Genomic DNA, 19,070 nt, shown 5'->3' with positions numbered 1-19,070 from the left:
AATATTTTGCTCTGCTGTTCTTAAGGAAAACCAAAGGTCAAAGCCGATCATTTTTTATTTGTATTAAAAAATGGCTTTATGCGATCTGGCATTCTTTGTCACGTCATACGTCAAAAATTAGAGGAATTTTCGTCTGCTTAACAACTAGACATTCTCATATAGTTTAAATTTATCAGAACAGAAGATATTTCGAATGTTTAGTACCAGTTCCTATGAAATAACGTGTCATTTTTCAGAATTATACGCCCACCATCCTTCGTGTTCCACAAGTTGTTCTAAATGCAACAAAGTCTATTAGGCAAGCTGTTAAACTTACAGCTATGGCTGAAGCTAACAAATCTAAGATGAGAGAGTGGATGCCAATAGATACTAATCAAGTACCGCACATGTTACAATTCATAGATAGAGTGAAAGTATGATAATTCTAATACATTAGATTCGATTGAGGCACTTACGTAAAGTGTGCATAAGAAATGTCTGGTTGAATCGAGAAACTAACTCCGAAAGTGCTGTCTTTTATTACACCTTACATATCACTACCATGTCAGCTCCATTCTACACAAGTGAGCATCAATCAGGTGAAAGTATTTATTGGAATGATGTAGATACAAGAAAGTTTCCAGAAAGTATTGTCAATTCCTGCCCAGGTATCTGAAATTACTATTGTTTGAACTGCTCTCTATTACCTTTGCTTTAATTACCATTACTTTTCTTTTCCTTATTCAAGGTTTGGTAGTGAGAGTGTGGGCCAAACAAGACAGTGACAGTTCTAACCCAGAATTAATTACAGTTTGGGCTGTCTACTTTAACGGTCTAGTCTATTTAGGATCACAGCCTCCCAAAGAAGCTGTTTTGTTCACCAATAATGCCTTAATTTTTGGCATGACTTGGGGTTTCTTTACTGCTGAAAATTCATTGAAATCTCAGTTTGTTGTCCCTCCAATCCAAGAATCACAGGAAAATTCCAGCGGCAAAAGCTATTCTGTTGCATCCATGTGCAGGTTATTCGGATTGTGTTTTACAGCTCATAATCAATCGTTTTATCTTGTTTATTCGGTAGAATTCATCGTATGCAGAGAGCAATCTACAAGGAAGGAGCCGAGTCAGAGCGTCTCAAACTAGAAATTCAATCGATCCAATCAAATCCCAGCCGGTATCGTAACAAGTCTATTCGCTCGATTCCTTCACTAGCTGCTTCGCCTGCCGACCTACTTGCCCTGCAGCAACTGAGAGCTAAACGTCAAGTGGCTCTGGCAAAAGTTTCAATGCTTCAGCAGGAAAGGAATAGACAACTGAAAAGTTTAGAGCAATTAAAAGAAACGTTAAAGAATCTCCGAGTGGATAATCACACTAGAGGTTTATTGGCATAAAGCTACGGGCGAACATTTAAACTTGAAATTATTCTCGATTTTTCCTTAACAGCTTTGCATTTGAAAGAGAAGCATTTTCACCTACAAATGGATAAAGATCGGCTTTCGGAGTTGGTAAAAAGCCTTGCGAGTACCGAAGAACAAGCTACTCGGTTGAAGCATCAACTTATTGCTCGCAGGAGACAATTATTCTTGGAATTAGTAGAAATATTTCCCATAGTTCAGGTTACCTAAATTCAGATGCAAATACCTTCTATGCTCGTTATTGAATTCAAAAATTTTTCTCAATAGGTGAAACCTGGTATTTATTCAATTAACGATGTTATTTTGCCGAACTCAGACTCTTTTGCTGGATGTGACGACATTCAACTTAGTGTGGCTCTTGGCCATGTTACCCATCTGGTTCAAATGCTTTCCGTCTTCCTTCAAGTGCCCAATCGCTATCCGGTGGCCGTATTTAGCTCTAGAAGTCGCATCATCGACAATGTTAGCCAACGAGACGCCGATGCTAAAAAAGAGTAAAACTGTTTTTTTTTTTTTAGAGAAAGCAACCATGTACTATTTTGTTTTTTCTGCTCTTCCCTCTTTTTGGTCGGCAATAGATTCCCATTATTTGCAAAGGGAAAGGATAGGCTATTCTTTGAATACGCTGTTTATCTCCTTAACAAAGACGTAGCACAACTTCGGTGGTTGTGCGGACTCAATACCACTGATCTGGCCGCCACCCTACCGAATCTTCACTCGTTGCTACAGCATCTTATTACTCTATGTCCAACGTAAAAAGTCCTATGTTCATTTATCTTTTTAACCGATCCTGTAGTTTATTGGATTGCATTTGCAGGGAGGATGGTAAAATGAAAAGGTCAGATAGCCGTGAACGGGGTTTCACACCACGAAGCCATAGTATGGCGTCGGCATCACATTATTTGTTTAAATCCACGAAATGGCAACCTCATCGACTTTCACGATCATTGGCCGGAAGTCAAATGAGTCTAGCGGATCCTAGTATGGCATCAACGATGAGTTTGGATAATTTAACAGATTCACCGCAAACTGGAGGCTATTTTAGACAGCCACCTTCTCAGCAACAGATTTGGAACAACAACTCATCGTCGACATTGTCGTTGGACTTGGTTGCTGATCGCCTAACATTTTCAGTCAGCTCACCATTACTTTCGTCGGTCGGGTCACATCATCACGGATCCGCCCCTGATCTGCGTAGTCCCGATTCAGAGGCTCCCACCAGTCCTTCCCCACCGCCCAGTACTTAAATCACAATCATGTTTATTGGTGAAGCTGTATTTTTCAAAATTCTTTACTGTTTGATTAGTTACGTTCAAGGCGCCTCCAGCCCTTGAGCCTGCTGAAATTGAAAAATCTACCGTTTCATCATCACCTATCACCATCAGCCAGCCATTGGACATGGATGATGGGATGGATAGCGTGACGTCCCGAACCGAAGCATTAGCCATCTCCAGCACGTTCAAGCTACGTGGTAGAGGACGTACAATGTCGAATTCGTCGCAAGGCAACTTTTTGAGGTTTTTTTTTTTTTTTTTCCGTTTTCTTTCGTCATTCCAGTCAAGTTCAGAATTTTTTGTTGTTGGTTACATTTACATTGTTACCGTAAAAAATAATATCTTTGAAGCAATAACATAAATTCCGTTAAAGTGAAACAAAAAAAGCACAAAATTGTTCGCATAGTTATTCGCCGAGATATTTCTATTTTAAATCCGGCCGCCAAGGAATGGCGGGGTTTTTTTGGCACGCGATTTCTGTGTACCAAATGGGTTCTGACCAGTGGCTTTTTAATGTATTTCGGGATGCGCAAACGTGCCGCACATAACGTAAAGGCATGCAAACTGAACCGGAACGTGGAACATGAACGAATCTATTTCTGCTTCCGGTTGCCGTGGGCTACCGATGGTGGTATTTAAAATTTTGTGTTGTTGTTTCTCCCCTTTCCAGTGCCGTAAGATTTCTCTCTTCCGATGGGAACTGCCTACGGGGTCGGAGAAATTGGACGTTGAATGTGGGCATTGTGGGTGCGTGTCCCCTATTCGTTGGCGTCGTCAGCGTCGCCGTCATCGCCATTCAGAGAACCGTTTTGGAAACAAATAAAGAAAAACTCTTTGCCTTGACGGACGGGTATGAACGATTTCATGGGACGCATTCCAAATTTTGTGTTCTTCGTCTTTTCATACCGAAGCCTTTGATTGAACCTGTAACCTAGATAATGTAAAATGAGAACCGGTGGAGATCCTTTGATACTTATTATGTAGGTTTGGTCGTCTCCAATAGCAGCTGCCTCTTGTGATGTTTTGGCGGTTGGTATATGATGGAGGGCCCTATTTTTTTTATTTATTATTTTTTTTTATATAGAAAGAGAAAACACATCAAAGAGAAGAAAAAAGGGGAGGGGTGGTTTTAGCGCAACAGCTGCTTCCAGTTTGGTGGACACACACAAAAATGCGATCGAGGAGGGGTGAGGCCCATATGTGCAGTGTGAGGAGTATACTACATAGGAATCATAAGAGGGGGGGGGGGGGGGTTGAGAGAACGCATGCGAAAAGACTGTGTGCGTCTAAGAATTCCTCTGGCATTAGTCTGTGAGTGTGGGCGCACTAGGGGGGTAGGAAAAGGAGGAGGGACCAGCCTACACATATACACAGTAGCTGCCCGGACTTGAGACGAAGCTGACGCATCGTCCGCTCTCTCTCATGGCGTTAGTCGTGACTGTCGTCGTTTGAGTGCCATATAGAAAAAATTGTGGTGTGTTCGTGCGCGTGTGTAAAATGAGCGTGTCCAATCAATGCCATAAGGACCATTTCGATGGTAAGACAAACATTTGAATCCTTGTTGATAATTTTACATGAATTGATGGACGCAATTTCATTGATTGGCTATTCGTGTAAAATGTATTGGTCGCACAGGAAGTGACGGGAGTGATTCTGATGCGACGACGACGTCATCGACGGAGCATTTGACACGCGAAGAGAAGCTCTACGTCCTGCGTCACACGGCCCGTCAGGAACCGCAAGGTCAGGAGAGCAAAAGCTGGCAACAGCTTCAACAACAACGTCAATCGCGGCCCAGCTGCCGCAGCTGCAGCGGACTGCAACTTGCACAGCAGCAACAGCGCAGTGGCAGCGTCAACCGGCTAGAGCAGTCGCTGAACAATAGCGGCGGTGGGGGACCTGACCCGGCCTCCTCTTGTCGAACACTGATCATTCACGGAAGCCTGTCCGATGAAAGCTGGGCAAGGTATTTTGCCTGCATTAGTTATCCATTTTTATTTCGATCTACACATATGTGTGACCTAAAGACGTTCATCATCATCAAAGATGGCGTCCGTGTCACTTCATTGTAAAATAATACCCGGGTGTGTTATGCTGGTGAAATTTAATCTGACATGCCCTCCCTTCGTCCTCCCTCCACCTCTGCTCCCGTCTTTTTATTTTTCCGAGTTCTTCTTTGTCGTCTTGGTCTTCGTTGTTTCTCCCTCTTTTGTTTACGTTCACGGTTTCGTCATCTTCATTCCCTCCTGCGCGTTGTCATCGTTCTGGTCACAGTACCAAAGAAAAAGGAAAACGCCTGACCGGACCGTACCGGACTAGGACGATGATTGTGGGTGGGGGCGGAAGGAGTTGAGTTTAGCTCAGTGTCAGCTGATTATATCAGTCCATCGGAAAGGATAGAGAGAGAAAGAGAAAGAAAAAGAAAAGTAGTAAAAAGAATGAGATGCTATTCCGAGTTGGCAAAGATCCATAATGTTCTGACCGTCTCATCATCAGATGGCAGCAGCGCAAAGTTCGTTGCCGGGATCTCGCGAGAGCTGAGAGAAAATGAGCGACTGGGACTGTCTGAGAGAGAGGTACAGTCTAAAATTACACATTCCGCAAATGCCTGACGCGTTTCTGGTGCTCCATGTGTCTGTTTGCTGTGTGTGCGCGAGACCCGCGCGTGGATGATAAGAGAGGAAGAGAGAACGAGAGAAAAAAATAAAAAAAAGAGTCCAGCCCAGTTTTATCTCTTTTAATCGATAGTTGTTGAGCCACTTAAAATCCAGTGCCTCCCCCGACACACGTCTTCCCCGTACTCTTTTCGTCCCTCTCTCTTTATTCTGTTGGTGATGTTTTCTTTTTGTGTCGACCACGACCACGGGTTATCAAAGGGTTGCCAGATTAAGCTGACTGACTACTACGTAGCGAAATCTTTCTCCAGTATGTTGACGTTGGAGATTGGCGGATGTTTTTAGTCCTATGCTATTTATCCTTGACTAGTTGTTATTGTTTCACACAACAGGTTGGCTGGAACAGGATCGATACCGGATTTGGGACTGACCGCTTCGACACACTATCTAACCAGTACACCCAAAACGCCACCGTTTCGACCGGCGTCGTCAGATTGCAACGACGACGCAGACGATCTTTTGCTGTTGGGTAGTGCAGATCGTCGTAGACGCCGAGGAGGTCATCATCCCCCACCCCCGCCGCCCTCACCTGGTGTTGGGGGATTCACCACCCGGAGTTTGCCGCGTTCTGCCAAAGATTTCAGTGCTCTTTCTACCTATCAGCGCCATCATCCGTCATCTCATCTGACCAGTCTAGCTTCACTGTATCAGGAAGAGCAAGACAACCCAGAGTTGGATCATCATGATGGATGCTGTGAACGCAGGAAACAGTTGAAAATGCTTCAAGGTTTGGCGCGTGAAATGAACTGGAGTCTGCCTGTTACGACAACAACGACACTAACACCAGGGACTAACGATAGCTGCTACCCGTTATCCATAGAGGAGAGTGGGGAAGGCGCTTGTTCAGCCCTGTCTATAAGTGACACGCTCCTAAACGATCACCAAACGTTGCAAACTCCCTCTTCGTACACAAGAGATTTTACGTACTTGAGTAAACCACCACCTGCTTATCCGCGGAATAAAAGCGTTGCAAGTGGTACGACTACAGCAGCGGCTTTGCCAGTTGCGACGGACAACGGCGCTACAAATGGCAGCACTTGTAGTAGCCGAAATTCGTCATCATCTTCTTGCCGACGAATTAAAATCCGGCGGGCTCTTTCCCGTTCTCATCCCGATTTATCCAAATTGGGTAAAGAACTTGGCTGGAACAAAAGCAGCGCTGGAACCACTGATTCTAGTAATACCTGCAGAACGTTACGTCACAAGTATGTATTGGGAAATCATTATAACTACTATAAAATGCAATCAATTCATAATACACATGTTTTTAAGATATACGGCTGTTTAGAGATAAACAAAAACATGGACATCGTAAATTCCGATGTCGTAATTCTAATCTTATCACAACAAATATGTCAATTTTGACCTTGCCATAATAGAAACGAGTCAGCTACTACCGAAGAGGCCAACACCAAAACGGAAAAGACCCCGATCGATCCATCAGTTGAAGTTGCATCCACTCCGGAGGATGCAAACAGAAAAGCAGCATCAGCAATAGCTGGTGGAGACATGTTGGTGAGGCGAGATGATGCTGAAGCTGTTTGGAGTACACCCGAGCTAGTCGATGCCATACTGGAGGAGAACTTCAAATTGCGTCAGCAAGTACAGAATCATCAGGACCATATTGCCAAACTGCAAAAATTCGAAAAGGAATTGAGTGCAGTACAGTCTGCTCATCAGTCGCTGGTAAGATCCGTCTGAGCGGAAAGAGTCCCTCGAACAATCCGCTCGAATTCGTCTTGAAGCCGAATGGCGTCGTGCACAGGAATTGAACACAGCACTGCGCAATCAAGTTGAGCTGTTAACATCACAGTTGGCGCTCAGGAGTGCCTCAGTAGCTTCTCTTGGCAGCGCAACCGAGTCCACTTCGGCCGCCGACTGGCAAAATCAAATTGCTCGTCGGGACGCCCTTATAGCTCAACTCGTTAGCCAAAGTATACGTTAAACACTTATTCTGGAAGTAAAAATAAGATTAATTAAAACCTTTTGATATTTTTTATGTTGATTTCCGTCTTTAGATAAAGAGCTGATGACTAACAAGGAGCGACAAGATATAGAACTTTGCGCCCAAAAAGCGACGTTACAACAACAGAGATCGCATATTGAAATTTTGGAGTCGGCCTTGGGGACGTGCTCAACAACATGTTAATCGATTGGAGGACGATGTTAGCTAGAACAAAACACATTGTGACATAAAATTTTTTCCTTACATTTTATATTGCTATATGACAGTTTCGACGTCGGTGTAATGGTGACTCGAGGCATCTTTTGGTTTCCGCTGGTGTCGATTCTAGTGCGACAGCTCAAACAGAACCGGCGGCTCATAGAGAATTGGCGAATATGGAAATTAGGTATTAAATGTCAAGCCCATCATCCTTAAAGAGCGCTTACAAACTTCTAAATTGTCTCTTTGAATCACCTAAAAGAATTCGAGATTTGGAGGCCAAACTGAGCGAAAAGGAAATGCTGATACATTTGCTTCAGCGCGCCTCCATGGATCGTGAAATAGCATTCGGAGCTACGAGAGGACTACCCGAATCAGTCTCCCTGCTCAATAGATATCCCAGCCAACAGCAACAGTCTAGTCAACCGCAACATGAGAGCCATTCTACCACGAGTAAAATTTGATGAACTCTTTGGCACCTAATAAAAAAGTACCTTTAATGATGGTGAATTTTGCGATGATGGTGTAGATCTCGCAACGACGACAGCGGTAAAAGGCACATGGTCGGGAAGCAGCGGCTTGTCCAGCCTACCTAGTAGCTCCCGAGGAAGTGCCATTAGCGTCGCCAGTAACAATAGCCCTGCTCGCAACAAGGCACTGTCATCAACCGCCAATGCCCCAAACGCTTCTGCCGCAACTGATGCGAATCCATCGGTCGCTAGTCAAAATAACGGGGGCACCGAGGCGACTCAAAGTCTTGACAATCAATTGCGCGCTCTTGATCGATTCTACCAAAACAAAGTATGGTATTATTGACACAATAGGGGATAAATATGTTGATTTTAAAATGATTTTTTAAAATATGTAGCAATCACTGATTCAGGCTTTGCAGTCGGATAAGGAACGCTTCCCCAACAACTATTGGCCTTCTTAACAGAATAAAGTCGGCCGTTTACAGAAATCTATTAAATCATCATATTTTCTTCCTCTTATTCTCCATCCGTCTACCTATCTATCTTCCTATGAAAAATGAAAAATAATCAAAGGTTTCTCAGTTTAAACACTCAAAAGACTGTTTGTGGAATGCGTCTTTGACTTTATGTGGTTGAAAAATGCAATCGTTTTTCTGACTCTCGCTGCGCGTTTCTTTTCGTGATAGCTGGCAACCTGTTGAAGTTGAAATTTTATCCGCTAGTATCGTTCTAGTGAAGTCTGGACGGGTAAACATTGAAGAAAGGAGCGGGAACCATTTAGTTCGTCCAATTCCTAAACCATACGTTGTTCAAATAGTTCTCTGTAAACATAAATACCAGTATTAAATTTTAGTTATATCTTAGTACGTCCACTCCGAGTTTATAAATCGACGCTGAGTCATGTCTGTTGCAGAACGCTCCGATTCAGACTACTCGGACGAAGACTTCAGCGATTTTTATTCGGGTGCTGCTAAACGTTATAAAAAAGAAAAACAAGCTGTTTGCCCAACTGGAGAAGTCCGCCTTGTCAATCAGAAAGAAGAAAAGCAACCCACCACAGAGAGAAATACATCAACCACACCAGTCCATGAGATTGATGATAGCAGTGATGAAGAACTATTTAGAGATCCAAACACTGAGACTCACGAAGTTAGTTTAGATGAAAGTGAAATCATCCAACCCCAAAAACAAGTAGAAACCTTGGAAGACATAGAACAGTTCATCAATGTCACCCCTGAAGTGTCGTTTTCAGAAGAGAGAAAAATCTATTCCTCTGCATCTGTTCAAGCTGTTGATGAAATTGAATTTGAAGAAGATCCACTTTATTGCACCCCATTGAATGATTCAGTAAGAGTTGACATTTGGTAAATGAATGGTGGTTGTACTCTTTGATAAACACCTAGTTCTGTAGGAATTGAACCCAGTACCAGATGATGATGAAATAGTGGTGGTTAAAGTACGCTTTATTGCTCAGAAAGTCTGGAGGATAGAACTAAAAAGGGTAACATTCATAATACTGGCTTATTAGCTTTAACAAAAATTACATGCATTTTCATTGCAGGCTGAGTATTTTAAAACCATTTGTCAGAAATTATCAGAAAACACAGGTGTGGATGCTGGTAAAATAAATTTGTATTTCAATGAGCAACTTTTGGATGTCTATGACAGTCTCAAAACCCGGCCACTCAGGATCACGGACATTATTGGTATATTTTTAAGGCTTATATGATTTGAAGAATAAACGTTTCGCAATCTTTAACGCTTTCGCAGATGCCATAGTCTGCAGGGAAAACGCTATGGTCACTCCAAATGATAACATGCTCGAATTCAAAGTACAAAGTCAGAATCGGAATTCGCAAGTGGTGGTGTCGGTCCGTGCTGAAGATCCTATGAAAATACTGATGCAGAAGTATGCAGAAGCAACCGGTTGTAACTTGGCGAAATTAACGTTCAAATTTGATGGTGAGTTTTTGGCAGATAGCGATACCCCATCTAGTCTTGAACTCGAAGGTGGAGAATGTATTGATGTTTACGTTAGAGAATAATTAATTATTATTAAGTCAATAAAAAAAAATTTGCAAAATTATTTTATAAATATATGGTATGTATATATTCATTACCGTAAAAATTGTAAATGCATGAATAAAAAGTCAAAATTATATTTGTATTATGACGCACAATGTATTTTCAAACCTCGCAAATAAAAATTGGTTAAGGTAGAGGGCAGAAAACACAGATGGAAAAATGTGTAGGAAGGTGTAGTTGGCTAATTTCTAATGTATTGATTGGGCTACAAATCTTCATCATCCTCTGGTAGGGCAATATGTTGAGCTTCTTCCAATTCACCTTCAATTTGTTTCTGCCAGTTGGGATCCATCTGCACCTCAGGAGGTTGAAGAGCAGGCATGGCAACAAATTCCAAGTTTGGATCACCAATCAACTTACGTGCAAGCCAAAGAAAAGGCTTTTCAAAGTTGTAGTTTGATTTTGCACTGATGTCATAGTACTAAAGCAAAGAAAGTTAATTTTTGTGCACTTGGATCAAATGGTTCTTTTACCTGGAGATTCTTTTTCCTGTGAAACACAATGGACTTTGCCTTGACTTTTCTGTCTTTGATGTCAACTTTGTTGCCACACAGAACAATTGGGATATTTTCACAAACACGAACCAAATCCCTGTGCCAGTTGGGGACATTTTTGTATGTGACACGGGAAGTGACATCAAACATAATGATAGCACATTGGCCCTGTGGTGACATTTTCATGAGTATGCAATTCCAACAACAAAAAGTATGAGCATTTACCTGAATGTAATATCCATCTCTTAGCCCACCAAATTTTTCTTGGCCAGCTGTGTCCCACACATTGAACCTGATGGCTCCACGATTGGTATGGAAGACCAAGGGGTGAACTTCAACACCTAGTGTGGCTACATACTTCTTTTCGAATTCACCAGTCAAGTGACGTTTGACGAAGGTAGTTTTTCCGGTGCCACCGTCGCCAACCAAGACTAGCTTGAAAGTGGGCATATCAGGTTCAGCAGCCATTATGTTGAATATCCTATAAAAGAAGGTAATGAATTAACTAACTGCACAAGAATTTAACAGGATCTTGCTTGCGTCACCGAACAGGAATTCAACTATATGCGAGATAAAAGTAGAAGCCTAATTTGTTACAGTATCTCAATTTATAACTCTGTTAACATTTTGAACAATTGTCATGCGTGAAAATAATAGGAAAACTGTAATTTACTTCGAACAACAATCATAAGCATTTTACCGCCAATGACTGGTCAGCTGCCTTGTTCTCAACAAAAATGACTGTTGAAAGGTATGACTTTGGAAACCAAATGAATAATAAAACTTTCGTAGCTAAAATAAATCCAAGTAATATAAGATAAATATCCACTTATGGAACAGATCTGCCAGCTTTAAAGTATCGCAAAGTATAGGATGTGAGTAATATTCCAAGATATTCAACTCACCGGCAGGTTTCTTGCTCTAGGTTCACAATGGCGCGATTCCAGAAACCAAACTGAGCCCAAATGCATTCAACGGTTTCGGCTCGAGGGTTACTCAGTGTTCGTTGCAATCCCGAGCGGACGTTGCCAAGTCCTTATTAGTAGTAAGGCGGGAAAAGTCTTTGCCTTAAAAACGTTTGGGGGACATTAATCAAACTAAGGTAAGGTTCTATGGGAATCAATGATGAACGGTTTGGATTTTGTATCATGAGGTGATGAGAACAAAAAGGTAATATTCACATTAGATAGACGTGAAATGGACCAGTATGTTTTCAGGATGTTTCTTTTTTGTAGTGTTCTTCAGGTTGTGCTTTTTCAAATTCGTTTCGTTATTTCGTTCTATTATTTCTTGTTTTTTGGTTTCGTTTTGTTATTAGTTTAGCTAACTAAAACGAATCGCATTTTCCGTTTTTTAACGTATCATTTTCGTTTTTTTCTTCTTTAAATAATAATAAAAAAAAAACTGGCGAGGCAGTACACCTTTGGAAGGTTCATGTAAGAAAAACCATTGCCGAAACAAGAGATTGACTTTTCGCAAAATCAAATCGTCAAAAAAGTCATAGTTACTGTCAATGTTGCTTGAACAGTCAGCGTTAGCACTTTTTTTCTAAGAGGATTTTAGATGTTTGTCAGAATCTAACGTGATAGGGGCCTGGCTTTCACTTGGGGTTCGGCCTCGGTTAACCTGGGACTGGATAGCTACCGAAACATACTGGCGCGATAACAAAAATAAAACTAAAAAAACAAAATCATCTCTACGTATGTCCCGCCAGCACCTTTCGTGTAGATACACGTATGTAACGTTATAAAAAAAACGTACAATTTTGATTAAAATTGATGATTTTTATTGATTTCCAAGAGAGATCACTTTTTCCTGAATTTTACAAAAATGGGAAGGCTATACCCTTCCCACTTTTTCATTTTTGGCAAAAATCTAGATATAGTTAAAAATACATGGCTTCGATTCAAAATTTAACGGGAATAACGAAAATCAAGTTTGTTATTAAGTCGGACTTATAGATTTTGAAATAAACGTAAAAAACGAATACACAAATTTGTATTGATACAGGTAGTTTTCTTCCCTTTATTTCAACATCGGTTAGTTTGAAAAGAAAACGAACGCTTCTCTCCAAATCAGCATACAATTTTGATTAAAATTGATGATTTTTATTGATTTCCAAGAGATGTCACTTTTTGCTGAATTTTACAAAAATGGGAAGGCTATACCCTTCCCACTTTTTCATTTTTGGCCAAAATCTAGATATAGTTAAAAATACATGGCTTCGATTCAAAATTTAACGGGAATAACGAAAATCAAGTTTGTTATTAAGTCGGACTTATAGATTTTGAAATAAACGTAAAAAACGAATACACAAATTTGTATTGATACAGGTAGTTTTCTTCCCTTTATTTCAACATCGGTTAGTTTGAAAAGAAAACGAACGCTTCTCTCCAAATCAGCGTACAATTTTGATTAAAATTGATGATTTTTATTGATTTCCAAGAGATGTCACTTTTTGCTGTTTAAAAAAGACCCTCCCCCTTTTTAATTTTTAAAAACTTCCCCTTTTTTCATTTTAGGCCAAAATCTAGATATAGTTAAAAATACATGGCTTCGATTCAAAATTTAACGGGAATAACGAAAATCAAGTTTGTTATTAAGTCGGACTTATAGATTTTGAAATAAACGTAAAAAACGAATACACAAATTTGTATTGATACAGGTTTTTTTTTCCTTTATTTCAACATCGTTAGTTTGAAAAAATTTTAAAATTTTTATTATTTCAAAAATTTAAATTATTTTATTATTTCAAGAGATGTCACTTTTTGCTGAATTTTACAGATTTTTTTTCCCCATTTTTTATTTTTAGCCAAAATACATGGCTTCGATTCAAAATTTAACGGGAATAACGAAAATCAAGTTTGTTATTAAGTCGGACTTATAGATTTTGAAATAAACGTAAAAAACGAATACACAAATTTGTATTGATTCAGGTAGTTTTCTTCCCTTTATTTCAACATCGGTTAGTTTGAAAAGAAAAGAACGCTTCTCTCCAAATCAGCGTACAATTTTGATTAAAATTGATGATTTTTATTGATTTCCAAGAGATGTCACTTTTTGCTGAATTTTACAAAAATGGGAAGGCTATACCCTTCCCACTTTTTCATTTTAGGCCAAAATCTAGATATAGTTAAAAATACATGGCTTCGATTCAAAATTTAACGGGAATAACGAAAATCAAGTTTGTTATTAAGTCGGACTTATAGATTTTGAAATAAACGTAAAAAACGAATACACAAATTTGTATTGATACAGGTAGTTTTCTTCCCTTTATTTCAACATCGGTTAGTTTGAAAAGAAAACGAACGCTTCTCTCCAAATCAGCGTACAATTTTGATTAAAATTGATGATTTTTATTGATTTCCAAGAGATGTCACTTTTTGCTGAATTTTACAAAAATGGGAAGGCTATACCCTTCCCACTTTTTCATTTTTGGCCAAAATCTAGATATAGTTAAAAATACATGGCTTCGATTCAAAATTTAACGGGAATAACGAAAATCAAGTTTGTTATTAAGTCGGACTTATAGATTTTGAAATAAACGTAAAAAACGAATACACAAATTTGTATTGATACAGGTAGTTTTCTTCCCTTTATTTCAACATCGGTTAGTTTGAAAAGAAAACGAACGCTTCTCTCCAAATCAGCGTACAATTTTGATTAAAATTGATGATTTTTATTGATTTTCAAGAGATGTCACTTTTTGCTGAATTTTACAAAAATGGGAAGGCTATACCCTTCCCACTTTTTCATTTTTGGCCAAAATCTAGATATAGTTAAAAATACATGGCTTCGATTCAAAATTTAACGAGAATAACGAAACTCAAGTTTGGTTTTAAGTCGGACTTTTGGTTTTTGAAATAAATGTACTCCTTTTTTTCATGTTTGTTAAATGTAACCTTTTCACATTTGAAATTATATTTTAATACCTTCCAAAATAACCTAATATTTTACTTCTCAGACTGTCAAGAAGAAACACAATCGAATGTTTCACTTATTAAGCAAAATAAGTTCTTTTAACAGCAGGACACGAACCTACAACCTTTAGTGTTCCGTGCCAATGCTCAACTATTAATCCATCAGTCTTGATTACCGAATAGTATTCTTCCTTACGTTTAGAAGGATACCTTGACACACTTGTTGTATGATATTGGGGTGACTCTAAATATATCATTAATCATTTACAGATTAATGTTAGACATTTCCTATTCATACTGTGTATTCCCATTCTGGTGTAAAGTAAATCTAATGCAGTCGGAAGATATGTTCAGACGTTAATTTTATTCAAATAATATCCCGCAGCAGAAGATGCTACCGACTTGTTGGTCTAACGAATATGGCAAGTTTTTAGTGCCAAAAGTCTCCCATGCACCCTACAAGCAAAAACCTCAACCTCGGATGCTATCCGCACCTCAACCCTCAACCTCGGGTGCTAATCATCACCTTCAACACTTGGATGTTAGGTCCCGAAAATTATTTGTTTCTCTCCGCCAGAGTACGCTTTGAAAGGTACGGGAACGTTTTTGAACGTTTTATTTTAATTCACGATCCCAACAAACTAAAAGCAGTTTTTACCATGTCGCAGAGTGAGATTCTAACAGTGAAATTTCCATAGAGGTTCCACATGTCAGACAATTTTCAAAAATGATGTCCAACGACATGATGCCAACCTTCCACCTTTGCGATTGAAATTAAAATCGAAAAAAAAGTTCAAAAACGTACGAATTGTTCAGCGTACCTTTCAAAGCGTACCCCTTAAAAATAATTTTCGGGACCAAACACAAGTGGCGCTAGTGGCCCTGGAGAGTTTTCAAATTCCTATCTAGTAGCTCCATGACAGAGCTTCTGTGATTTGCCGCCAGGTGGCAGCATAGATTTGACGGGTAGTTTTTAAAATAGCGGGGCGATATAGCGTTTTCGATAACGCCATAGCATAGCGGGGGTGACGAATAGCATCCGAGGTTGAGGTGGGGGGTGACGACTAACACCCGAGGTTGAGGTGGGGGTGACGGATAGCATCCGAGGTTGAGGTTTTTGCTTGTAGGGTGCAGGGGAGACTTTTGGCACGAAAAACTTGCCATAAACGAAAATAGAGTTAGTGTTTTGAACACGCTAAAATTTAGCGATTGTACTAGAACTCTAAACATAAGGTAGACATGCTAACGCTGACATATCATGCCAAAAGAACCATACTATGGAAACAAATTTTTTGTTTAAAATTTACCAATTATACATAACAAGTGTCAAATGCCGTTTTTTCCCTATCCAATAAGCGTTGATATTACCAGGATGAGCTAACATTTTCTTTGAAGGTGAAACGGGGGGAATTTTCTGAATAAAACTGTTGGAACCAGCGTCGGTAGAGATTGATTGCGCGATCTTCTGCCACAAGCATAGGTTTACTTGTGAAAGTTTTGCTATTCCAGACAGCAACATCACGTTCGAACTTTGGAAATGGACGAAAGTAAGATTTGGTGTGTTAGGAAACCGTTAGAAAATTTTCACTTACCATGACAGCCTCGCCCCATACAAAAAATTTGGCTATAGGTCCTACCATAAAGACAGGCGCATAGAGACGGTGAAGAACGCGTTGAATCATTGGTTCAATCGGTGTAACCGTCTCGAAGAGAAGACATCTTCCAAATGAGGTATTAAAAGACAAACAAACTAAGCCGGGACCCATTTGTTTAGCTTCCACATCAACTGAAATGAATGGCAATCGGCCGAATAGGCGTAGTTCATGATGGAGGCTAGAAATAGCTACATGTTTTTCTTCGGAATTGGCTTCCCATTTCACCTTCCAATGATGCTGAAGGAAAGGTGCCCAGCCGTTGTCACTCTTCCCGCCTTGTGCTGCATTAAGGTCAGATCCATATAACAGAGAAGGACCATGCAAACAATCCAAATGGGCCACATCAGAGCCGTTCTCAGGGATCTCTTGGATATGGGCGTTCACTTTGTATTCACTCCGTCCACCATAAATCCATTTTCTAGTAACAATTTCTGGTATACGAGGGACTTTCCAGCTTGGGTTTTCTTGTTCAGCATGATACCAGACAAATATGAAACCGTTTACTTCGTCGCAAGGCCATGATTTAACTCGCGCAGATTTCGGTACTATATTTCATAAAAAAAAAAAAAGGAATTTAAAGTGTACATTTATAAAAAAATACAAATAAATAAATAAAAGTTTAGAAGACCACTGTACTTTTTCCCGATGTATAAGGAATAGAGGTGCATTGACCATCTGCCCCCCGAAATTGCCATCCATGGAAAGGACATTCAACACAGTCACCTACAACCCGACTCCCTACACCTAAATGAGCACCAAGATGTGGGCAATAAGCATCCAAGACGTAAGCGACACCTTCAGCAGAGCGAAAAACAGCGAAATGTTCACCTATTACAAAAAATAGTAATAAAAGTTCAAACAGTTCTTGGTCTTTGCGTTTTCATCACTGGATTCAACGCCAGACATACCAAGGGCGTCAACCGATCGGACCTGACGATTTTTTAAATCATCTGACTCACACAGGACAAACCACCCATTAGGGTACACTGGTGGGATCTCTCCAATTTTTTTCCGTCGACGCATTTCATTTGCTAACTGACGTCGAGTTTGCCCATAGTTATCTAATCGCAATTGTTCTTCGTAACCGACATCACATAAATCCTAAGGGAAGAGATTTCAGTATCATGCAATTTTTCGTTTGTAGTATAGAAATTTTTACCCTGATTCGATTTAGTGGTTTTAAGAGGAAATAACAGGCAGTCACACTAAGCAGTATTGCAGCTGAAGAAACTAGAAGTCCCACTATTTCGGATTTGAAAACGAAAAAGACATCCATGTCTCCAAGTAAGATCTCCTGCAGATAAAACAACTGCAAAGTAAAGCCCAAATACTTTAAAACTGAAATTGCCGCAGAAACGAAAAGAAAGGACTAAATATTTCGGATATCTTACCATTAGAGATGTTTAAACATTTGCGAGGACTATTTCAATGTTGGCATAAATTGACGGACGGTTGACACCATACAAAAATTATCCAGAACAACATAGTCAAGTAACAAGCAGGTCCTGCTTACGTGCTCTCAGACCCATGCAATTTTATCATTCTGCTGAGATTGGATCCAGATAAGCGTTATCATATTGGATATCCTAGCATAGTTAATATATGTATGTATGAACGGGGGGATCAAACTTAAAGAAATACGCTGGGAAAGATCCCATACAGCTCGGCAGCATTACGACTCCGATACCAACCTTGTTCATGTTATGGTTTTTCCAATTTGGTCGCCAATTTCCGTTTGAGTTAAACTGACACAGCGATAATATACAAAAATTGTTAAGAAATATTTCTCTACCATACTATCAGAAATCTAAAAAAATTCTGCTCAGTCTTTAAATTTTACAATGCATCATGAATGAAGCTCACAATATTTAAATTTTGCAAGAACAAAAATTGCAAGTAAGTTTTTTTTGTTTTATTTACACACTAAGTTTACCTTGTACAAAAAAAAATTGCAAATAATTGATATTTTTGAAAACTATTTCTTCTTCTTCATCAATGATTTTTCATCTTTACTTTAATGCTGCCCACTTTTAGCAGCTCTTTCATCCAAGCGACGATTTCTTTCATAATCTTTCATTCGAATTAAATAGCTAAAAAAGAAAAGAAATTAAATAAAAACTTAAAATGCAAAAGCATATGGACATACTCCTCATATTGGCAGTGAAGATATTCATGCTTTTCATGATGGCACTTGTAAACCCACGGATATTTCTCGTTTCTACATTCCAAAAACTTCATAAGGTAGTCAACACAGTAATCTCTTTTATCCAATGGGATTTTTGCTGATTCCATTTCTTCCAAAGTAGTTTTAATTTCTAAAGAGAAACACAAATCATAGTAAAATGTATCGCGTGAAGCGGTTTACCATTATCAAGATATTGCTCGCACCTCGGGGTTTACGACCATTGGGGAATCCTTCCAGAGGATCATGTTTATAATCACTTTCTACTTCCAAAGCCTTTGCAGATACTGATCCCATTATTTAATTATCGGTTTGCCTGTTATTGAAAATCACAAGAAAATAAGACACAAGTTTCCTTTCGTGTGAGCAGACAGCAATATAGACTTTTTATCACGAAATATGCCAAGAGGAGCGCTGATGGGGCGGTCAATTAGGTGAGGATACACAAGCGACACAAGCGAGAAGCGACACAACCACACAAGTCCCGGGAGTCCCGGTGTTCTGACTTCTGAGTCTTCTGAGTCTGGTGTCTCTGGCTCTGGCGGTCTGGTCTTTGTGGTTTTGGGCAATAGGAAACGGGAAACGGCCACCAAACTAAAAGCCATCTAGTGTTGCCACAGGCCCAGAGCCCAGAGTTGTTCTTGTTCTCCACTTTCAGCGCAATGGGTACGAAAGAGTGCGTGCTCCTCTAGATATACTTCATGCTACATGAGCAAATCGGAATCTCTTTAAAAAGCGAGTTCCAGAACCACTC

The 19,070-nt window shown here is 39.8% G+C and overlaps 6 protein-coding genes and 1 long non-coding RNA gene across 11 annotated transcripts; 3 read left to right on the top strand and 4 right to left on the bottom strand.

Annotated features, from left to right (window-relative positions):
- The first annotated feature begins 125 nt into the window (after positions 1-125).
- On the top strand, positions 126-3,624 carry LOC116932371 (UV radiation resistance-associated protein). The gene is made up of 10 exons (XM_032940171.2): positions 126-377; positions 437-647; positions 728-1,001; positions 1,061-1,356; positions 1,423-1,595; positions 1,662-1,888; positions 1,973-2,146; positions 2,212-2,633; positions 2,701-2,911; positions 3,339-3,624. Exons 1-10 carry the CDS (start codon positions 321-323, stop codon positions 3,601-3,603), a joined length of 2,310 nt encoding a protein of 769 aa, XP_032796062.2. The 5' UTR covers positions 126-320; the 3' UTR covers positions 3,604-3,624.
- Positions 3,625-4,015: 391 nt separating this feature from the next.
- Positions 4,016-8,642, top strand: LOC116932352 (serine-rich adhesin for platelets). Its single transcript, XM_032940143.2, is given in 11 exon segments — positions 4,016-4,205; positions 4,304-4,634; positions 5,676-6,548; positions 6,723-7,038; positions 7,040-7,277; positions 7,362-7,468; positions 7,470-7,508; positions 7,576-7,694; positions 7,770-7,960; positions 8,037-8,308; positions 8,376-8,642. Coding segments are annotated over 11 exon segments (2,592 nt in total). The 5' UTR covers positions 4,016-4,165; the 3' UTR covers positions 8,442-8,642.
- LOC123469650 lies at positions 6,538-7,694 on the bottom strand. The gene is made up of 2 exons (XR_006642934.1): positions 7,554-7,694; positions 6,538-7,297 (listed from the first exon to the last, which is right to left on the bottom strand). It is a non-coding gene; the product is annotated as an uncharacterized LOC123469650 (long non-coding RNA).
- A 238-nt stretch (positions 8,643-8,880) lies between the features above and the next one.
- Positions 8,881-10,139, top strand: LOC116932480 (NFATC2-interacting protein). The gene is made up of 4 exons (XM_032940254.2): positions 8,881-9,327; positions 9,392-9,481; positions 9,542-9,686; positions 9,751-10,139. Exons 1-4 carry the CDS (start codon positions 8,881-8,883, stop codon positions 10,023-10,025), a joined length of 957 nt encoding a protein of 318 aa, XP_032796145.1. The 3' UTR covers positions 10,026-10,139.
- Positions 10,140-10,141: 2 nt separating this feature from the next.
- Positions 10,142-11,613, bottom strand: LOC116932489 (GTP-binding nuclear protein Ran). Of its 3 annotated transcripts, none has more exons than XM_032940259.2 (4): positions 11,465-11,613; positions 10,785-11,040; positions 10,539-10,727; positions 10,142-10,486 (listed from the first exon to the last, which is right to left on the bottom strand). In XM_032940259.2, the coding sequence occupies exons 2-4, from the start codon at positions 11,025-11,027 to the stop codon at positions 10,271-10,273; spliced, it is 648 nt and encodes a 215-aa protein (XP_032796150.2). In that variant the 5' UTR covers positions 11,028-11,040; positions 11,465-11,613; the 3' UTR covers positions 10,142-10,270. The 3 variants fall into 3 exon arrangements, with proteins under 3 accessions (XP_032796150.2, XP_045024694.1, XP_045024697.1); XM_045168759.1 differs by lacking the exon at positions 11,465-11,613 and adding an exon at positions 11,260-11,405; XM_045168762.1 differs by lacking the exon at positions 11,465-11,613 and adding an exon at positions 11,233-11,387.
- A 4,044-nt stretch (positions 11,614-15,657) lies between these two features.
- On the bottom strand, positions 15,658-17,680 carry LOC116932277 (cholesterol 7-desaturase nvd). Of its 2 annotated transcripts, none has more exons than XM_032940048.2 (6): positions 17,526-17,680; positions 17,294-17,443; positions 17,043-17,235; positions 16,771-16,962; positions 16,072-16,679; positions 15,658-16,008 (listed from the first exon to the last, which is right to left on the bottom strand). In XM_032940048.2, exons 1-6 carry the CDS (start codon positions 17,526-17,528, stop codon positions 15,844-15,846), a joined length of 1,311 nt encoding a protein of 436 aa, XP_032795939.1. In that variant the 5' UTR covers positions 17,529-17,680; the 3' UTR covers positions 15,658-15,843. The 2 variants fall into 2 exon arrangements, with proteins under 2 accessions (XP_032795939.1, XP_032795947.1); XM_032940056.2 differs by having other exon boundaries at positions 17,294-17,428; positions 17,526-17,675.
- Positions 17,681-18,031: 351 nt separating this feature from the next.
- Positions 18,032-18,849, bottom strand: LOC116932321 (NADH dehydrogenase [ubiquinone] 1 beta subcomplex subunit 7). Of its 2 annotated transcripts, XM_032940100.2 has the most exons (4): positions 18,701-18,849; positions 18,523-18,632; positions 18,281-18,449; positions 18,032-18,224 (listed from the first exon to the last, which is right to left on the bottom strand). In XM_032940100.2, the coding sequence occupies exons 2-4, from the start codon at positions 18,611-18,613 to the stop codon at positions 18,149-18,151; spliced, it is 336 nt and encodes a 111-aa protein (XP_032795991.1). In that variant the 5' UTR covers positions 18,614-18,632; positions 18,701-18,849; the 3' UTR covers positions 18,032-18,148. The 2 variants fall into 2 exon arrangements, with proteins under 2 accessions (XP_032795991.1, XP_032795982.1); XM_032940091.2 differs by lacking the exon at positions 18,701-18,849 and having other exon boundaries at positions 18,523-18,694.
- Between the last annotated feature and the right edge of the window lie 221 nt (positions 18,850-19,070).

This window comes from Daphnia magna, linkage group LG1 (genome assembly GCF_020631705.1).
Source record: "Daphnia magna isolate NIES linkage group LG1, ASM2063170v1.1, whole genome shotgun sequence".
Taxonomy (NCBI): Eukaryota; Metazoa; Arthropoda; class Branchiopoda; order Diplostraca; family Daphniidae; genus Daphnia; species Daphnia magna.
Note: the sequence above shows the minus strand (reverse complement) of the source record. Positions and strands in the feature narration are given on the sequence as shown.